Source organism: Macaca mulatta, chromosome 19 (assembly GCF_049350105.2).
Source record: "Macaca mulatta isolate MMU2019108-1 chromosome 19, T2T-MMU8v2.0, whole genome shotgun sequence".
Classification (NCBI taxonomy): domain Eukaryota; kingdom Metazoa; phylum Chordata; class Mammalia; order Primates; family Cercopithecidae; genus Macaca; species Macaca mulatta.
In genome coordinates this window covers 58629677-58651430 of record NC_133424.1, presented here as the reverse complement: position 1 = coordinate 58651430, position 21754 = coordinate 58629677, and the positions used below count along the sequence as shown (strand labels likewise).

General features: G+C 40.6%; 1 protein-coding gene, 1 long non-coding RNA gene and 1 pseudogene across 2 annotated transcripts in view; 2 read left to right on the top strand and 1 right to left on the bottom strand.

Annotated features, from left to right (window-relative positions):
* Window positions 1-2925: 2925 nt before the first annotated feature.
* Window positions 2926-3416, top strand: LOC716895 (putative ribosome biogenesis protein RLP24 pseudogene; annotated as a pseudogene).
* Window positions 3417-8877: 5461 nt separating this feature from the next.
* Window positions 8878-21754, top strand: part of IGFL4 (IGF like family member 4) — a 34258-nt gene continuing 21381 nt past the window's right edge. The window contains 1 exon segment of the mRNA XM_077980458.1: window positions 8878-9556. Within this exon segment, the coding sequence (XP_077836584.1) occupies window positions 9504-9556 (53 nt within the window). The 5' untranslated portion in view covers window positions 8878-9503.
* On the bottom strand, window positions 11595-21427 carry LOC144337199 (uncharacterized). Its single transcript, XR_013409937.1, has 3 exons — window positions 19615-21427; window positions 12655-13802; window positions 11595-12475 (listed from the first exon to the last, which is right to left on the bottom strand). It is a non-coding gene; the product is annotated as an uncharacterized LOC144337199 (long non-coding RNA).

Here is a 21754-nt window from a genome sequence, read left to right as displayed (position 1 = left end):
GCAGTGGCCGGATCTCAGCTCACTGCAAGCTCCGCCTCCCGGGTTTACACCATTCTCCTGCCTCAGCCTCCCGAGTAGCTGGGACTACAGGCGCCCGCCACCTCGCCCACCTAGTTTTTTGTATTTTTTAGTAGAGACGGGGTTTCACCATGTTAGCCAGGATGGTCTCGATCTCCTGACCTCGTGATCCGCCCGTCTCGGCCTCCCAAAGTGCTGGGATTACAGGTGTGAGCCACCGCGCCCGGCCCCTGCCCTCTATCTTAACCCACGGGAGGCACCAAGAGTGCTTAAAGGGAGAAATACCCCTAAGGACAGAGGTGGGAGGTGGGTCTACTGTCCCCAGCCTTGGAAACTCTGCTCTGTAACTCAGCCAAAGCAGACACCAAATCAGCGTCTGCTCAGCAGCACCACACTGTAGAAGCTTCCTTCTACAGCTACCCTGGGAATGAACCCCTAGCCAGGCTTTCCACACTGCTGAGATATTCCCTTTTGGGACCTCCCACATGCCAGAACGGCAGTGTTCCCACAGATTATTAGAGCTGAGGCAAATCTCTGCTTAAGGCTCCACCTAGACCTGAAAAGGAGGCAGTGATTTAGCATTAAAGAACCTCTAAGCTTGAGAACAAAATGGCTGACTGCGCCTGGTGGCTCATGCCTGTAATCCCAGCACTTTGGGAGGATGAGACAAGTGAATCACTTGAGTGCAGGAGTTCGAGACCAGCCAGGGAAATACAAAAAAAATAGAAAATAATCAATAAAATGACAGTTCTCACCTATTAAAAATAACCTTGAATAGAAATGGACTAAATTCCTCACTGAAAATGTATAGACTAGATGAATGAATTTTATAAAACAAGACCCAGCTATGTACTGCCTACAAGAAATTCATCTCATCTATAGAGACACACATAGACTGAAAGTGAAAGACATTCCATGCAGATGTAAACCAAAAGTGAACATGAGTAGCTGTACTTATATCAGACAAAACAGACTTCAAGTCAAAAGCTGTAAACAGAGACAAAGATATTATATAATACTAAAGGAATCCATTCAACAAAAGAATATAATTCTAAGTATTAACATATATGCATCCAACACCACAGCACACACCTATCTAAAGCAAATATTATTAGATCTGAAGGGAGAAGTAGATCCCAAAACTATAATTGTTGGAAACTATACAAATACATGACAATTGAACAACATGCTCCTGAATGACCCATGGGTGAAGGAAAGAAATAAGAATGAAGTTTTAAAATTCCTTGAACAAAACAGAAATAGAAACACTACATACTAAATAAAACCTATGGGACACAACAAAAACCGTATTAAGAGCTAAGTTTACATTAATAAATGCCTACATCAAAAAACTAGAAAGATTTCAATTAAACAACTTAATAATGCACCTCAAGGAAAAGAAAAACAAGAACAAACCAAACCCAAAATTTATAGAAGGAAAATGATAAAGATCAGAGCAGAAGTAAACAAAATTGAGACTAAAAAAACAAAGATCAATGAAACAAAAAGTTGGTTTTTTGAATAGATAAACAAAATTGATAACCTATTACTTAGACTAAGGAAAAAGAAAGAAGACTCAAATAAATAAAAGTGGCTACAAAAAAGGTGGCATCACAATGGAAACCACAGAAATACAAAGGATCACTAGAGATTACTATGAACAATAGTAACTAGAGATTACTATACACCGATGGATTCAGAAACTTAGAAGAAATACATAAATGTCTGTATACATATAGCCTACCAAGACTGAACAAAAAAGAAAGAAGAAATACAAAACCTAATAGACAACAGCAAATAATGAGATTGAATCAATAATAAAAAGTCTTCCAACAAAAATCCAGGACTTGATGGCCTTGTTGCTAAAGTCTACCGAACTTTTAAAGATGATTTAATAGCAATTCTTCTCAAACTATTTTTAAAAATTGAATCAGAGGGAATTATTCCTTACTCATTTTATGAGGCCAGCATAACCCTGGTACCAAAACCAGACAAAGACACAAAAACCACAAAAAATCTACAGACTAATATCCCTCATGAACTTAGATGCAAAAATCCTCAATAAAATACTACCAAACCAAATCCAACGATACATCTAAAAGATCATACACCATGATTAAACCAGGAATGTAAAGATGGTTCAATATATGCAAATCAATAAATTTGATACATCAATAGAATGAAGGATGAAAAACTACATAATCATCTCAATAGATGCAGAAAAAGCATTTGATAAAATTCAGCATCGCTTCGTGATAAAAATTCTCAATAAAGTAAGTAGAGAAGGAAATTACCTCAACATAATGAAGGCTGTATATAACAAACCCACTCACAGCTAACATAATACTGAATGGGGAAAAACTGAAAGTTTTTCCTCTAAGAACTGAAATAAGACCAGGATGCCTACCCTCAGCACTCTTATTCGGCATGGTACTGGAAGTCTTAGCCAGAGCAATTGGAAAAGAAAAAGAACTAAAAGGCATTCAATAGGAAAGGAGGATGTAAAATTTTCCCTGTTTGCAGATGACATGATTTTATATATTAAAAAGCCTAAAGATTCTCCCAAAAACTCTTAGAACTAATAAATTCAGTAAAGTTACAGGATACAAAATCAATGCAAAAAAAAGTAGCATTTCTATACATAAACAATAAACTAGCCAAAAACAAAATCAAGAAGGTTATCATATTTACAATAGCTACAGAAAATGAAAATAAAAGACGTAGGAATAAATTTAACCAAGGAGATGAAAGACCTCTAAAGGAAAACTACAAAACACTGATGAATGAAACTGAAGAGGTTACAAACAAATGCAAAGACATCTCATACTTATGTATTAGATTTAATATTGTTAAAATGATTGCTCTCAAGCTTGGCGTTTGGTCGTTGGGGACCCACACGGGTTCAACATGTGTATCAAAAAGTGTTATTTCTGTTCGGGGCCCATCTACCCTGGCCAAGGCATGATGTTCATCCACAACGATTGCAAGGTGTTCAGATTTTGTAAATCTAAATGTCATAAAAACTTTAAAAAGAAGCGCAATCCTCATAAAGTTAGGTGGACCAAAGCATTCTGGAAAGCAGCCAGTAAAGAGCTTACAGTGGATAATTCATTTGAATTTGAAAAACGTAGAAATGAGCCTATCAAATACCAGCGAGAGCTATGGAATAAAACTACTGATGCAATGAAGAGAGTTGAAGAGATCAAACAGAAACGCCAAGCTAAATTTATAATGAGCAGATTGAAGAAAAATAAGAGCTACAGAAAGTTCAGAATATCAAAGAAGTCAAGCAAAACATTCATCTTATCCGAGACCCTCTTGCAGACAAAGGGAAACAGGTGGAAGAGAAAATGGTTCAGCAGTTACAAGAGGATGTGGACACAGAAGATCCTTCTTAAAAATCTCTGTAACCATTTCTTTTATGTACATTTGAACGTGCCTTTTGCAGACTTGGAACTGTTAAATTATTCATTTATTTTTTACATAAGGTCATTTAAATGAAAATTGATTAAAATATATCTTTCCTACATTGCCATCTGCAAAACTTCAGATATTATGGATGTTAGATTGCATCTCAGTGTTAAATCACCACTGATAGATGTACTTATGTAAATCATGATAATTCCACTTATAACTATAGAAGTGAATTGTGGACGTAAAATGGTTATGTCATTTGGATAATGGCACGAGGCAGCATTTGTATAATAACTAATGGCAAAAATTCATGGCTAGTGATGTATAAAATAAAATACTTTTTGCAGTAAAATATTCTCTTTATTAATGTTATAGAAGGGGGATACAACAAGTAACTAACAATTTGTATGACAGTGTCAAATATTATTTTGATTTTAGTATTTCCTGTTTTGGTTTCTTTGCATCTTAGATGAGCATAGTGACATTGTTTGATGAAGCCTAATTATGCTAGACTGTTTTGACCTAGTTTAACCCTTCTGATAGGTAGTTGTGAATGTTGGCGATGAGAACTGAATAATCTCTGCTTGAAATTACACTACACTCTAGAAGTTCCACTTTGGAGAATACTCAGTTCTAACTTGAGATTCCTGGTAGAAGAAACTTTGTTTTTCTAGCCTATCAATGATCTAGAAGCAGAGGAATCCCAGTCCCTTTTAAAAGTTATTATGTGGTTTTCTTTCAAAGAGCTCCTGTTTTGGGGAAGTAGAATTTATGGGTACAACATCTGTTCATTATTTGCACATAAAATAAAACCATTTAAAAAGTAAAATGACCGGCCGGGCGCGGTGGCTCAAGCCTGTAATCCCAGCACTTTGGGAGGCCGAGGCGGGCGGATCACGAGGTCAGGAGATCGAGACCATCCTGGCTAACACGGTGAAACCCCGTCTCTACTAAAAATACAAAAAGAAATTAGCCGGGCGTGGCGGCGGGTGCCTGTAGTCCCAGCTACTCCGGAGGCTGAGGCAGGAGAATGGCGTGAACCCGGGAGGCGGAGCTTGCAGTGAGCCGAGATCGCGCCACTGCACTCCAGTCTGGGCGACAGAGCGAGACTCCGTCTCAAAAAAAAAAAAAAAAAAAAAAAAAGTAAAATGACCATACTATCCAAAACAACCTACAGATTCAGTGCAATCCCAAAATAACAATGACGTTCTTCACAGAAATAGAAAAAAAATTCCTAAACTTTGAATGAAGCCAAAAAAGGCCCCAAAATATCCAAAGCAATCCTGAACAACAAGAACAAAGCTGGAGGCATCACACTACCAGACCTCAAAATATACTACAAAGCTGTAGTAACCAAATCAGCATGATATTGGCATAAAAACAGACACATAGACCAATGGAGAAGAATAGAAAAATCCAGAAATTAATCCACATGTCTACAGCCAACTGATTTTTGACAAAGATGTCAAGAACACTCAAGAGGTAAAGGACAGTCTCTTCAATAAATGGTGCTGAGAATACTGGATATCCATATACAGAATAAAGAAACTACATCCCCACCTCTCACCACATCAAAAATCAACTCAGAATGGACCAAAAATCTAAATGTAGGACCCAAAATGATAAAACTACCAGATGAAAAAAATATATGAGGAAAACACTTCAGGACATTGGTCTGAGAAAAGATTTTATGAATAAGACCTCAAAAGCCCAACCAACAAAATTAAAAATAAACAAATCTGACTATATATACCTAAAAAAAACCTTCTGTACAGCAAAGGAAGCCATCAGCAAATTGAAGAGACAACCTACAGAATGGGAAGAATGGGAGAAAATATTCACAAACTACTCATCCAATAGGGGATTAATATCCAGAATAGACAAGAACGCAAAAATCTCAATAGCAAAAACAAAATTGGATTTTAAAATGGGCAGATAATCTGAATAGACATTTTTCAAAAGAATACACACAAATAATCAACAAATATAAAAAATACTCAACACCACTAATCAGGGAAATGTAAATAAAAACCACAAAGAGGCATCATCTCACCTGAGTTAAGAGGGCTATTATCAAAAAGATAAAAAGAAAATAATAAAGGCTGGCAAAAATGCAGAAAAGGGAGAACTCTGGCCGGGTGCAGTGGCTCACGCCTGTAATCCCAACACTTTGGGAGGCCGAAGGAGGTGGATCACCTGAGGTCAGGAGTTTGAGACCAGACTGGGCCATATGGCAAAACCACATCTCTACTAAAAAAATAAAAAATAAATAAAAAATAAAAAAAATTAACCAGGCATAGTGATGGGTGCCTGCTACTCGGGAGGCTGAGACAGGAGAATCGCTTGAACCTGGGAGGCAAAGGTTGCAGTGAGCGGAGATCACTCTACTGCACTCCAGCCTGGGCCACAGAGTGAGACTCTGTCTCCTCCCCACCCCACGAAAAAAAAAAGTGGAGGAGGAACTCTTATATGCTGTTGGCAGGAATGTTATATACTGTTGGTGGGAATGCCAGTACAGCCACTAGAAAGGATAGTATGGAGGTCCCTCAATAAAATACAAATGGAACTAGCATGTGATCCAGCAATCCCGCTACTGGGCGTTTATTTTTTTAAAAAGGAAATCATATTAGAAAGACATCGGCCGGGCGCGGTGGCTCAAGCCTGTAATCCCAGCACTTTGGGAGGCCGAGACGGGCGGATCATGAGGTCAGGAGATCGAGACCATCCTGGCTAATACGGTGAAATCCCGTCTCTACTAAAAAATACAAAACACTAGCCGGGCGAGGTGGCGGGCGCCTGTAGTCCCAGCTACTCGGGAGGCTGAGGCAGGAGAATGGCGTGAACCCGGGAGGCGGAGCTTGCAGTGAGCTGAGATCCGGCCACTGCACTCCAGCCTGGGTGACAGAGCAAGACTCCGTCTCAAAAAAAAAAAAAAAAAGAAAGAAAGACATCTGCACCCCATGTTTATTATAGCACTATTCACAAGAGCTAAGATATGGAATCAATCTCGGTGTCCAACAACACATGAATGTAAAAGAAAATGTGTTATATATACAAGTGAAATAATATTCAGCATAAGAAAGAATGCAATCTTGTCATTTGCAGCAACATAGATGGAACTGAAGGACATTATGTTAAGTGAATAGAGCCAGGAACTGTTAAACACTGCGTCTTCTCACTCATATGTGGAAGCTGAAAAATGCTGATCTCATAAAAGTGAAAAGTGGACCAGTGGTTACTAGAGGCTGGGAAGGGTAGGGAGAAAGAGGGATAGAGAGAGATTTTTAAAGAATACAAACACAGCTAGGTAGGAGGAATAAATTCTAGTATTCTATAACACTGTAGAATGACTATAGTTAACAGTTATATTATGTAGTTTCAAATAGGTAGAAAGAGGATACTGAATGTTCCCAACACAAAGAAATGATAAATGTTTGAGATGATGGATATGCCAGTTACGATCACCAGGTACTTACGTGTATTGAAACATCACTATGTACCCCACGAATGTGTTCAATTATTATTTGTCAATTAAAAATAAAAATGTATTAAAACTAACATGGGATTCTGCTACACATCACTAGAATTACTGGTTGGAATGTAAATTGGGACAACCACATTGGGAAACAGTTTGCCAATTTATTATAAACAAGTGTACAATTTATTATTGTACACAAGTCTTTGTTCATAATATCCAAAGATGGGACACAACCCAAAAGTCCATCAGCAGGTGACTGAATAAGTGGATTGTGATATATCTATACAACTGACTACTACACATCAACTATAAAAAGAACTACGAATGCATGCAATGACATGAATGAATCTTAAAAACATTATAGTGAAACACTGAGTGAAAGACACCAGACACAAAAGACTACATACATATCACTCCATTTATATGCAATTCTAGAAAACAAAAAAATTTCATCTATGGTGACAGAAAATGGACTAATGGCTACCTGAGGTGGGAGGGATTGGGAGATTTAACTAGAATATGGACAAAGAACATTTTGGGGGTGATAGAAATGTTTTCCATGATTGTGGTGATTCATGGGTGAATGAGTCAAATTTGCCAAAATGTACACTTAAATGGGTAACAGTTTACTGTAAGTGAATTGAACCTCAATTTAAAACTTTAAAAGAAGGAGGAGGAGGGGAAGGAAGAGGAGGAGGAAAAAAAGAAAGAGGAGGAGGGAAATTAAGAAGGCCGGGTGCGGTGGCTCACACCTATAATCCCAACACTTTGGGAGGTCGAGATCAGTGGATCATGAGGTCAGGAGTTCAAGACCAGCCTGGCCAACATGCTGAAACCCCATTTCTACTAAAAATACAAAACTTAGTCGGGTGTGATGGCATATGCCTGTAGTCCCAGCAACTCAGGAGGCTGAGGCAGGAGAATTGCTTGAACCCAGGAGGTGGAGGTTGCAGTGAGCTGAGATCAAGCCACTGCACTCCAGCCTGGGCAGCAGAGCAAGACAACAACTCAAAAAAAAAAAAAAATTGGGAGAAGACCATCCGATGTTAATTTCCAGCAGAGAAGGGGTTAGTAGTCAGCGCCATTGTATCAAAATACCACATTTTGTTTATTCATTCATCTGTCGATGGACACTTGGGTTATTTCCATCTTTCGGCTACTATAAATAATGCTGATATAAGCATTGATGTCAATACCTGTTTGAGTCCCTGTTTCAATGTGTGGAGTATATACCTACGATTGGGATTGCCGGGTCATATATTAATTCTATATTTACCTTTTTGAGGAACTACCATTGTTTTCCACAGCAGCTGAACCATTTTACATTACCACCAGCAATGCACGAGGGTTTCAGTATCTCCATATGTTTACCAACACCTGTTAATTTCCCTTTTTTTTTTTTTTTTTTTGTTAATAGCCATTCTAGTTGGAGCGAAGTACTATCTCCATGTTATTTTGATTTGCATTTCCCTGGTAATCAGTGATGTTGAGCATCTTTTCATGTAATTATTGGCCATTTGTGTATTTTATTTAGAGACATGTCTATTCAAGTCCTTCTCCTGTCTCTTAAATGAGTTGTTTGTTCCCGTTGTTGAATTTAGGAGTCCTTTATATATTCTGGATATTAGTCTCTTATCAGAAATATGATTTGCAAACATTCTTTCCATTCTGGGGGTTGTCTTTTCCAATCACTTTTTATATGGGTTATATGATTTAATCACAGTGTCAAAGGCACGTTTAGCGTGCACCCAATATAGCACTGTATGACTTTTAGAGGCTCTCAAAACAACTATCCTGCGACACGGTACTCCAGCCGCTATCCCGGTATTCCTCCCTAGGTGGCAATAGGAGACTGCTCAGAGACTAGAGCAGCGGACTCCGCAGTGCAGAGCTCCCGCGGGAGCCTCCAGTGCGGAGCTAGCGCGGTCGCGTCCAGCAGAGCTCGCGCGGGGGCGCACCGGAGCGGCGGTGTAGGTAGCCGCCATGTTTCTGCCGCTATTGCTTTCTTGAGGGTGTCGCTGATGACTGGCTATTGCTGCTACCAGACGCACTGGACACTTGGAACACTCCTGAGTTTGCGGCTAGGTTCGCTTCCTGAATGGTACCGGGATCCTCCACTCTGGTTTCTCTTGGCTGCCCCGGAGCTACTTCCAGTCCCCATGGCCGTCTCTTTCAATGTCAGGCGGTCTAAGTTCCCCGCGGTGAAAATGGAGCGCGGTGAGTCGTGCCCACTGCAGCGCACCTGGTTTTGCAGCGTGGGCAGGTCACAGGTGCATCTTCCATGGGGATTTGAGCCAGCGTGCACTCCCATAGCGCGACTGAGATTCCAAGTCACACGCAGGAGTTCTGGTCTCGCAAGTCCGCCTCTGCTGTCAGCCGGCACCCGACTCTTCAGGTCACAGCCCGCGATTTAGAAACGCCAGCACCCCGGTGAATGCCCACGGCTCCTCAGCTTTAGCTGCACCGACGTCTGCACCACGCCCGTCAGCTCAGCTGCAGCCTGACTCTGGGTTGGAAACTTTTCATGGTGGATGAGGCCTGTAACTACCCAGATGGAATCAAGACGCAATAGCCCTCCTCGAGGGATGCTCAGATGAGAGATCCTCAGCATTTGTGTCTCTGGAGAAGCCAAAAGCGGCCTTTGAGGTAAGCCGCTTTACCTATTTGCAAAGTTCATGGCTAATCACAATAATGTTAGGAATCAAGGAGAAGCTTATCGCCCTCTCTCACCCCTGTCTGTGCTTCCAGCACCAAAAGAACAGAAACTAGGTCAGTAAACAAGGAAGATGCCTAGGTGGAAGTGCCGGGCAGCCAGGAAAGGTAGAGTGAAACGTATCTTTAAATCAAGAGTTTTGTTTTCACTTTTACATATTTCTGGGCATTTAAAGTTGACAACACCAGGATATTTATTATTTCTATTTATTACAAATTATTTATATAAATAATATATATAACATAATTTATATATTATATACTTATATAATTATAATTTATATATAAGTATATATAATTTATATATTTTACATATAAATATATGTATTAATACATATATAAATACATAAATACATGTATTCATACATATATACAAATCGTATACATTTTCCCGGTTAGTTTTATTTAAAAATAAAACTAACCGGGAAAATGTATACAATTTGACCAAAACTTTTATGAGGATCAGGGAAGAACTAGAACCACAGAATAAAAGGAAAGAGGTGTAAAAAGGGACTGCACAGTCCTTGGAGAAATGGCATATTCTAGATCTGGGACAGAAAATATACATGATGAATCTAGAACATCTTGTGCCAGAAAATAAGGAAGTGCTGAAAATAACAATTACAATAATGATAAAACCCCACATGGGCACACAGGCCAACAGAAGAGCTCACAGTGGCCAAAGCTGGAACAATATGAGCAAGAAATGAATTCGGTGGTATTGGGTTATGACCCAACTGTGGTCTGAATTTTTGTGTCCCTCAAAGATTCACATTGAAACTTAATCCTCAATGCAACAGTATTAAGAGGTAGGTTTATAGGAGGTGATTAGGTTATGAAGGCTCCTCCCTCATAAGTAGGATTAGTGCCCTTATAAAAGTGCTTGAGGAAGTCCATTCTTGTTTCCCCTTTCTGCCATGTGAAGACACAGGGAGAAGATGTCATCTTTGAAGCAGAGAGCAGCCCTCACCAAACACTGAATCTGCAGGTGTTTGAAAGTTTGGACTTTCAAACTTTCAGAAACTGTGAGAAATAAATTTTTGTTGTTTATAAATTACCCAGTCTAAGGTATTTTGTTATAGCAGCAGGAATGGACTAAGATAAACCCAAAGTTGGCCAGGCGCGGTGGCTCACGCCTGTAATCCCAGCATTTTGTAAGGCTGAGGCGGGCGGATCATGAGGTCAAGAGATTGAGACCATCCTAGCCAACATGGTGAAACCCCGTCTCTACTAAAAATACAAAAAAAAAAAAAATTAGCCGGGTGCGGTGGCTGGCGACTATAGTCCCAACTACTGGGGAGGCTGAGGCAGGAGAATGATGTGAACCCAGGAGGCAGAGCTTGCAGTGAGCTGAGGTTGCGCCACTGCACTCCAGCCTGGGCGACAGAGCAGACTCCGTCTCAAAAAAAAAAAAAAAAAAAGATAAACCCAAAGTTTAAAATAAATATTCATGAGTTCCTACTGGTATAAATAAATGATTGAATAAATAAGTGAGGAGAAGAGACAAATCTCCAATACAGAAGAATTCCAAGTAATGTATATAAATACAGCACCATCAAGGAAGGAAAGCCCAACTCCTCACTTTTTAAAATGCAGGCTGCAAATAATGACCTGGTTCCAAAGACTTCAATGTGGAAAGGGGAGAAAAAGAGTAACTTTACACTGGAGAAAAATACCACATTAGCCAGGTAATCAGTGTCATAATCATCAGTGATAAATCAGGTTGACAGTATCTCCTTGATAGGATGTGACAGAAATGGTACTTTATCTCTGTTATCTTGCTCCCCAAAACCAATAATGTCAGTCTAATCATTAGGGGGAAAAATCACACAAATTCCAATAGGGATATTCTACAACCTTACCAGCGCCCTTCAGACCCTGGTAAGGATCTGAAGCAACTTGTGCCGGAAAATAAGCAAGTTCCTTACCAGTACTGCTCATAACTGTGAAGGTCATCAAAAACAAGGAAAAATCTGAGAAACTGTCACAGTCAAGAGGAGGCTAAAGAGATGGGACAACTAAATGCAATGTGTCCTGAATAGGATTCTGGAACAGAAAGAGGACATCTGGTGAAAATGAAGAAAACCTAAATAAACTATGGACTTTAGTTACTAACGGGGTATCAATATCCTTTCATTAATTATAATAAATATACTAATGTAAGAAGTTAAAAATAGGGGAAGCTGGTTTCAAGGTATTTGGAAGCTTTTTATACTAGCTTCTTAATTTTTCTGTAAACCTAATGCTGTTCTAAAAAATCAATTATTCTTTAAACTATTGGAAACTCTAAGTGATAGGTTTAAGGTAGCCACAAATTCTTTCTGTTCTTCCCATTGAAAGGTGGAATTGAATCCCTTCCTCTTCAATCTGGGCTTACCTTAATGACTTCCTTGAATGTCTTCCAGTAGAATGTGGTGAAAGTGCCTTGATTTCCATGTCAGGGACATGATTTTCATCATCTTCTTGGAATACTTGCATGTGGAGATTGGCTTCTGTAATGGTTAATACTGATTGTCAGCTCGCTTGGATTGAAGGATGCAAAGTATTGATGCTAGTGTGCCTGTGAGGGTGTTGCCAAAGAAGATTAACATTTGGATCAATGGGTTGGGAAAGGCAGACCCAACATTAATCTGCGTGGGCACCATCTCATCAGCTGCCAGCTTGGCTAGAATATAAAGCAGACAGAAAAACGTGAAAAGGCTAGACTGTCTTAGCCTCCCAGCCTACATCTTTCTCCCATGCTGGATGCTTCCTGCCCTCAGACATCGGACTCCAAGTTCTCAAACATCAGACTCGAAGTTCTTCAGCTTTGGGACTCAGAGTGGCTTCCTTGCTCCTCAGCTTGCAGACGGCCTATTGTGGGACCTTGTGATCGTGTGAGTTAATACTACTTAATAAACTCCCATATATGTATATATACATACACATATATACATAGTAGATATACATACATTAATTATAATAATTATAATAAATAAGTATACATATACATATATGGGAGTTTATTAAGTAGCATTAACTCACACGATCACAAGGTCCCACAATAATAAGATATATACATTAAAAAGTCAGGAAACAACAGGTGCTGGAGAGGATGTGGAAAAATAGGAACACTTTTACACTGTTTGTGGGACTGTAAACCAGTTCAACCATTGTGGAAGACAGTGTGGCGATTCCTCAAGGATCTAGAACTAGAAATACCATTTGACCCAGCCATCCCATTACTGGGTATATACCCAAAGGATTATAAATCATGCTGCTATAAAGACACATGCACATGTAAGTTTATTGCAGCACTATTCACAATAGCAAAGACTTGGAACCAACCCAAATGTCCATCAATGATAGACTGGATTAAGAATATGGGGCACATATATACCATGGAATACTATGCAGCCATAAAAAAGGATGAGTTCATGTCCTTTGTAGGGACATGGATGCAGCTGGAAGCCATCATTCTCAGCAAACTATCGCAAAGACAAAAAACCAAACACCGCATGTTCTCACTCACAGGTGGGAATTGAACAATGAGATCACTTGGACACAGGAAGGGGAACATCACACACCGGGGCCTGTTGTGGGGTGGGGGGAGTGGGGAGGGGTAGCATTAGGAGATATACCTAATGTAAATGATGAGTTAATGGGTGCACCACACCAACATGGCACATGTATACATATGTAACAAACCTCACATGTACCCAAGAACTTAAAGTATAATTTTAAAAAAAAGCACTCCCTATAGCTTTCCATTTTCTGGTTCCAGTCCATTCCTGAGGCCTCCGTTCATTCCTTGAAACACTTCATTATCCTTATAATAAATTCCCATTTTGTGTCTCAAAAAATAAGATATATATGTGTGTGTGTTTGTGTGTGTGTGTGTGTGTGTGTATATATATCCTATTAGTTCTGTCCCTGTAGAGAACCCTGACTAAGGGTGGACGGATCACCTGAGGCCGAGGTGGACAGATCACCTGAGGTCAGGAGTTCAAGACCAGCCTGACCAAGATAGAGAAACCCTGTCTCTACTAAAAATACAAAATTAGCTGGGCATGGTGGCGCATGCCTATAATCCCAGCTACTAAGGAGGCTGAGGCAGGAGAATGGCTTGAACTCAGGAGGCGGAAGTTGCAATGGGCCGAGATCACTCCATTGCACTCCAGCCTGGGCAACAAGAGTAAAACTCCATCTCAAAAAAAAAAAAAAAGGGCAACATCTGAAAGAAAAGTCACAAAGTGAACACTTGGATATTTAGACTCAGCCTTGGCAGTTTGGCCTGGCTAAAGTTGGGTAATAAGAGATTTTAAATGATTTTTTAAGAGCACTATGGTTAAACGTCAGCTTATTCAAGTTCTAACATCATGGAACTCCTTGGGGAAAACAGGAAGTGCTACAGACCACGTTTTGGGAAAAACCTCTGTTTTCCTCATGGAAACCCTAGGAATTAAAAGTGGATAGATTCCTCTCAAAATCGAAGACTGTGTTCTGTTTTGCATTGTGTTATGTGATGGTTTTGATTTGGGGGAGCATCAGAAATTACTTTGAATTATGAGAGAGCTTTGGTGTGCAATAACTAAATAGGAAATATACTTTGGTAAATAACTAACGGCACTTGTTTGGGAATATATGGTTCTTTGCTTTTTTGGATCAGAAAAGCATGCTCTTGACCACCTAAAAAGTTGGAAATGCCCTTCCCCCCCACCCAGACATAAGACTCCCATGTGGGATGGGTTATCACAGAATGGGTTGATTGGCTTCGGGTTTCCTAGCAATTAAATGTGTGGTAAAATTATTGCACTGTCTTGTTTCATAGCATTTCTTTTTTGGGGGATCCAGGAACCGGTATAAAAATGACACCCTTAATTTTTGGGGATCTATTTTTGCCTTCCAGCTGTGCCTGCTTTTTAGGCTATAGAAACTGCATGCTTTCCTGGCCCTATTCCTCCAAGGGCTCCACCCTGCCAGTAATCCAATTAACAAACTGGCAAATGAGCAGTCTTACAGCTACTGGATCTTCTTCTGTCTGTCTGTGTATTTACATGTGTTGTGTGTAATGTTTATATAGTAAAAAATGGAAGACTGGAGAGAGAAAAATTATGTTTCAAGAACTATGGTACACCTGTTATTAGATTCTAATCTCATCAGTTGTTTTTGAGGCATTTTTTTTTTTCTGCAATTTAGACTGACTGCTTATTCCTGTGAAGCAACCAGTGATCTCTGGTTGCAGCTCAGAATAAACAAAAAAGACAGATACCACCTTTTGTCACAACTCGGAGTTATAAGTGACCCTCACCATGCCTATGCTTTCTGAATTCCTCTCTACCCTGAATACAAGAGACCCCAACAGTTAGGCAGGAATATCATTGCTCCTATTCAGTCTGAAGAAGTTACAGAATATGGATCTTCATCCTTCTACGACCCTTAGGATTAAGGGTTGCCTTGTAAAAGGGAGGGGGGAAATGTTAGAGACATTTGAATCAGGACAACTCCACCTTGAATAGGGGCTGGGTAAAATAAGGCTGAGAACTACTGGGTTGCATTCCCAGATGGTTAAGGCATTTTAACTCACAGAATGAGGTAGGAGTTCAGAACAAGATACAGCTTATAAAGACCTTGCCGATAAAACAGGTTGCAGTAAAAAAAGCCAGCCAAAACCAAGATGGCAACAAAAGTGGTTTCTGGTTGTCCTCACTGCTCATTATACACTAATCATAGTGCATTATGATGCTAAAAGACACTCCTACCAGCACCATAACCGTTTACAAATGCCATAGCAACATCAGAAAACTACCCTATGTGGTCTAAAACAGGGAGGAACCCCCAGTTCTGGGAATTGCCCACTCTTCCTGGAAAATTCATGAATAATCCACCCCTTGTGATATGATTTGGCTGTGTGTAGCCTAGGGACTTGACACCCTGCATCCCAGCTGCTCTAGCCATGGCTAAAAGGGGCCAAGGTACAGCTAGGGCCTCGGCTTCAAAGGGTACAAGCTCCAAGCCTTGGCAGCATCCACATGGTGTTGAGTCTGCGGGTGCACAGAGGTCAAGAACTGAGGTTTGAGAACCTCTGCCTAGATTTCAGAGGATGTATAGAAACGCCTGGATGTCCAGTCAGAAGTTTGCTTCAGGAAAAAGGCCCTCATGGAGAACCTTTGCTAGGGCAATGAAGATGTGGGCTTGAAACCCCACACAGAGTCCCCAGTGAGGCACTCCCGAGTGGGGCTGTGAGGAGAGGGCCACCATCCTCCAGACCCCAGAATGGTAGATCCACCAACAGCTTGCACTGTGCACCTGGAAGAGCCAGAGACACTCAACACCAGGAGTGAAAGCAGCCACAAAACCACAGAGGCAGAGCTGCCCAAGACCATGGGAACCCACCTCTTGCAGCATGACTTGGATGTGAGAAATGGTGTCCAAGGAGATAATTTCAGAGCTTTAAGATTTGGCTGCCCTGCTGGATTTCTACCTTGCATGGGGCCTGTAGCCCCTTCATCTTGGCCAATCTCTCATATTTGGAATGGGTGTATTTACCCGATACCTGTACCCCCATTGTATCTAGAAAGTAACTAACTTGCTTTTGATTTTACAGGCTCCTAGGTGAAAGGAACTTGCTTTGTCTTTTTTTTTTTTTTTTTTTTTTTTGAGACAGAGTCTCGCTCTGTCGCCCAGGCTGGAGTGCAGTGGCCGGATCTCAGCTCACCGCAAGCTCCGCCTCCCAGGTTTATGCCGTTCTCCTGCCTCAGCCTCCGGAGTAGCTGGGACTACAGGCGCCCGCCACTTTGCCCGGCTAGTTTTTTGTATTTTTTAGTAGAGACAGGGTTTCACCGTGTTAGCCAGGATGGTCTTGATCTCCTGACCTCGTGATCCACCCGTCTCGGCCTCCCAAAGTGCTGGGATTACAGGCTTGAGCCACCGCGTCCGGCCGGAACTTGCCTTGTCTTAAATGAGACTTTGGACTATGGACTTTTAAGTTAATGCTGAAATTAGTTAACAATTTGGGGGACTGTTGGGAAAGTATGATTGGTTTTAAAATGTGAGAACATGAAATTTGGGAGGGGTTGGGGGCAGAATAATATGGTTTGGGTGGGGCAGAATAATATGGTTTGGGTGGGTCCCCACCCAAATCTCATCTTGAATTGTAATTCCCATAGTTCCCACCTGTCATGGGAGGGATGCGGTGGGAGGTAGTTAAATTATGGGGACGGGTCTTTCCCGTGCTGTTCTCATGGTAGTGAATAAATCTCATGAGATCTGATGGTTTTATAAATGAGAGTTCTCTTGCACAAGCTCTCTCTTTGCCTGCCACCATGTAAGATGTGGCTTTGCTCCTCCTTGCCTTCTGCCATGATTGTGAGGCTTCCTCAACCAGGTGAAACTGTGAGTCAATTAAACCTCTTTCCTTTTTCAATTACCCAGTCTTGAGTGTGTCTTTATTAGCAGCATGAGAACAGACTAGTACACCTTGTTTCTCTTATAATCAAGAAATAACCATAAAAATGGGCAACCAGGCCGAGCGTGGTGGCTCACGCCTGTAATCCCAGCACTTTGGGAGGCCGAGGCGGGTGGATCACGAGGTCAGGAGTTCAAGACCAGCCTGGCCAAGATGGTGAAACCCCGTCTCTACTAAAAATACAAAAAATTAGCCAGGCATGGTGGCGGGTGCCTGTAATCCCAGCTACTTGGGAGGCTGAGGCAGAGAATTGCTTGAACCCAAGAGGCAGAGGTTGCAGTAAGCCGAGACAGCACCACTGCACTCCAACCTGGGCGACAGAGTGAGACTCTGTATCAAAAAAAAAAAAAAAAGGGCAACCAGCAGCCCTCGAGGCTGCTCTGCCTATGGAGTAGCCTTTCTTTTATTCCTTTACTTTCTTAATAAACTTGCTTTCACTTTAAAAAATAATAATAATAATAATTATACATGAATTTTAGCATGGCTGATTTATGGGGAACTAAAATCATATCCATTGATGTTTCTGGATACAAAAAGTTTCAACTTCCCCTTCACAGCCAACTCAAATTTGGATCCAGTTATAAACCACAGCTATATTTTGATGTATACTTTCCTCAGCCTTGAGGAAAATGTGGTTAATATTTTTACTCTAAAAATGAGCCTCTTTTGCCCTTTCTAGATTCCTAAGCTTAAGAGTCCACTACCTCCCTGCCCTACAAGAAAAAAAAAAACCATAAGAAAATAATAAAAGAAGTATTTCTTGTTTTCTATATTTAAGTCTCAAGGTTTCTAATATTTTGAGACTGATTCTTTAACATTTTTAATGGATACTTGTTACTACATAAGTTGAAAGTAAAGTCAAAGTTCTCATATTCAGATGTATTTTTAGTCATTTGGATCAAATCCTTTGAGATCTTCACATATTTTCAAATGTTTCTACCTTATTGTCCAGAAAGGAAGAAAATAACAACCTTTGGGACTCTGAAGCCTAAGAGAAAGAGTGTGCACGTGACCAAAAGTGAGTGACTGGGGTGTATGGGGAGAGAAGAGGGTCAGGTCAAAGGTTTCAGGAATTTGTGTCCTCCTTCGGTGAGATCCTACAGGGAGTCTTATGCAAGGAACATGCTGGAGGAAGAGCAAGTTGAGAAATGACCTCCATTTCTCCTTCATGTGGGCTCCATTCCAGTCTTCTGTGGCTATGTAGATCTAAAAACAATTCCAGCCTCAAAGGGAGGACTTGCCTGTATGAGCTTGCAGCTCTGGGTGGAAATATTGCATTGCCTTTGATTCCTGACTCCTCATCTCTCTGTATCCATTGTATATTCATGGGCTGGCAAGCATCCAACAATTCTTGGCCACCAGACCTCACCCATGTCAGTATTTTTCTACTTCATCAGGAGGCATCTCCAAATATCACAGCAGACACTAAAACTCCAGGTGATCCCTGGATACATAGGGAGTGAGTGGAGGAGATCCTTGCCAGGGCACACTGATGCAGTACAAGATGGAATTGGAGAAGAATTGAAATGCCTCTTAATTCCAGTATGAGCCTCCTGAGGTGAACTTCGTATAAGGGACTCTCTAATCAGCTGTCCAATGGAACTTTCTGCAATGATCAGAATGTTCGGTATCTGAGATGTCTAATGTTGTAACCACTAGGCAATATGGCAGTTGAGCACATGAAATATGAACAGTGCAGCTGAGGAACTGAATTTTTCGTGTTATTTAATTGCAATTAATCTAAAGTTAAACCACATGGTGTAGCACAGCCTTAGTTTACTTAATATTCCCTATTACTTCTGCAAGTCCTATTGATTGCATGCGGAAAGTTCAAGTTTGAAAGGTGGTGTTATCATTTATGCCACCTTTATATAAAAACTAAATTGGTCTGGGTATGGTGTCTCATGCCTGTAATCCCAGCACTTTGGAAGGCAGAGGCAGGCAGATCACTTGAGGTCAGGAGTTTGAGATCGGCCTGGCCAACATGGTGAAACCCCGTCTCTACTAAAAGTACAAAAATTAGCTGGGCGTGGTGGTAGGCACCTGTAATCCCAGCTACTCAGGAGGCTGAGGCAGGAGATTCACTTAAACCCAGCAGGCGGAGCCTGCAGTGAGCCGAGATGGTGCCACTGCACTCCAGCCTGGGTGACAGAATGAGTGAGACTTCGGGAAAAAAAAACTAAACTAAACTAAACTAAACTGAGTGCTCACAAAATTTTTTGCTGTCAAATTAAATTTTTACCATTCAGCTATAAAATATTGAGAACAGACCGGGCACGGTGGCTCACGCCTGTAATCCCAGCACTTTGGGAGGCCGAGGCAGGTGGATCACGAGGTCAGGAGATCGAGACCATCCTGGCGAAAATGGTGAAACCCCATCTCTACTGAAAATACAAAAAAATTAACCGGGCGTGGTGGTGGGCACCTGTAGTCCCAGCTTCTAGGGAGGCTGAGGCAGGAGGATGGCGTTAACCCGGGAGGTGGTGGAGCTTGCAGTGAGTGGAGATCTTGCCACTGCACTCCAGTCTGGGTGATAGAGCGAGACTCTGTCTCAAAAAAAAAAAAAAAAAAAAAAAAAATTTGAGGACTAACTGTAAATATCTATGATTCTACATTCTGATCTTTGCAAGTATCTCTAAAGCTCTCTTTCCACTTATAAGGACCAGAACTGAAGGATGCAATTAATGATGTAGTTTTTTTTAAATATAGGTAAACACTAATAAGCAAATTCAAATGAAGAGCTTTGACCTCATTTCAAAAGATTGGAAAATTTGTGGCCACAATGTTGAATGGAAATATTCTAGTTAAGTTGGGTATGATAAGATCATGGGAGGTATTCGAGATTCAATCCAGACATGGGAGGGTAGCAAAACATGCAATGAGAGATCAAAGAAAACACGTTAGTGAAGATCAGCATGGTGGCACACACCTGTTCTGGCTAACCGGGATGCTGAAGCAGGATAAACTGTTGAACTCCTGAAGTTAGAGGCCAGCCTGGGCAACACAGCGAGACCCTATCTGGAAAAGAACAAAAAAGAAATGAAATGAAAAGAAAACACATTACTGAGAACGAATCTGCTGTTATCAAATGCCATTCCCAGGAGGGCATGTTACTTTACATGAGGTGCCTTCACAGTCACAGGTAAGAGCATGGCAGAACTAATTTAATGACCTTTACCTAGTTTTACTTACTGCTCCCCTGGTTCATAGGGGACATATACAGCAGTTCTCTTCATTTCCCTTTTGAGAGAAACTGGGTTTCCCTCCTTAGTCACCAAGATACCAAAGATGTCCAAGTTAGCTATAGTCTCTCTTCAAGTGGCCCTGTACATACCCACACTGAAGGATGATAAGGGGATGTATTGATTTGGCAATGACATCAGCAATAGCTCCAGGGCTCATTCCTTCCATTTCAGATTTTGTTCTTGAAGACAGAAGGCCATCTTCCTTTATCTTCCAACTTTGAAGACTATAGATCTTCTATTCCTTTATCTTTAGACTACTCACTGTTTTCCTCACATTCATCTTCCCTTGGAACACTCAGGTTCTTACTTTCTCTTTGAGATTACAGAGGCTCAATATTTTAGGCATTTGATCCTTGAGGTATTTATGTCTTTGTTTATTCTTTGGTGTGGACATCATATGAAAAAAAAAAGGCTTTTGAGGTATTATTGAGAAAGTAGAGATATGAAAGTACACCACAAAAGACCTCAAAAAGCCAAAGCAATCTTGAGTAAAAAGAACAAAGCTGGAAGCATCACACTACCAGACCTCAAAATACGCTACAAAGCTGTTGTAACCAAAACAGCATGGCACTGGCATAAAAATAGATACAGAGACCAATGGAACAGAACAGAAAACCTGAAAATTAATCCAAGTATCTGAAAATTAATCCAGCCAACTGATTTTGACAAAGGTGCCAAGAACACTCATTGGGGAAAGGACAGTCTCTTTAATAAATACTGCTGGGGAGACTGAATATCCATATGTAGAACAATGAAACTAGACTCCCATGGATCACCCTATACAAAAATAAACTCAAAATGATTCAAAGATTTACATGTAAAACCTGAAACTACAAAACTTATAGTAGAAAACAGAGAAAATGCTTCAGGATATTGCTCTGAGAAAATACCTTATGAATAAAATCTCAAAAGCACAGGCAATCAAAGCAAAAATAAATAAATGGAATGATATCAAAATAAAAAGCTCTGCACAGCAAAGACAACAATCAACAGAGTGAAAACATGACTTACAGAATGGGAGAAAATATTTGAAAACTATTCATCTGACTAGGGATTAATATCCAGAATATACAAGAAACTCAAACATCTCAATAGCAAAAACAAACAAACAAACTGATTTTAAAATGGGCAAATGATCTGAACAGACATTTCTCAAAAGAAGACATAAAAGTGGGCAACAGATATATGAAAAAACTACTCAACGTCACTAATTATCAGGGAAATGCAAATTAAAACCGTAATGAGGTATCATCTCACCTAAGTTAGGCTAGCTATTTTCAAAAAGATAAAAAATAATGCTGGCAAGGATGCAGAGAAAAGGGAACTCTTATACACTGCTGATTAGAATGTAAATTAACACCACCACCAGGTAGAACAGTATGGAGGTTCTTAAAAAACTACAAAACAACCACTGTGTCATACAGCAATCCTGCTACTGGG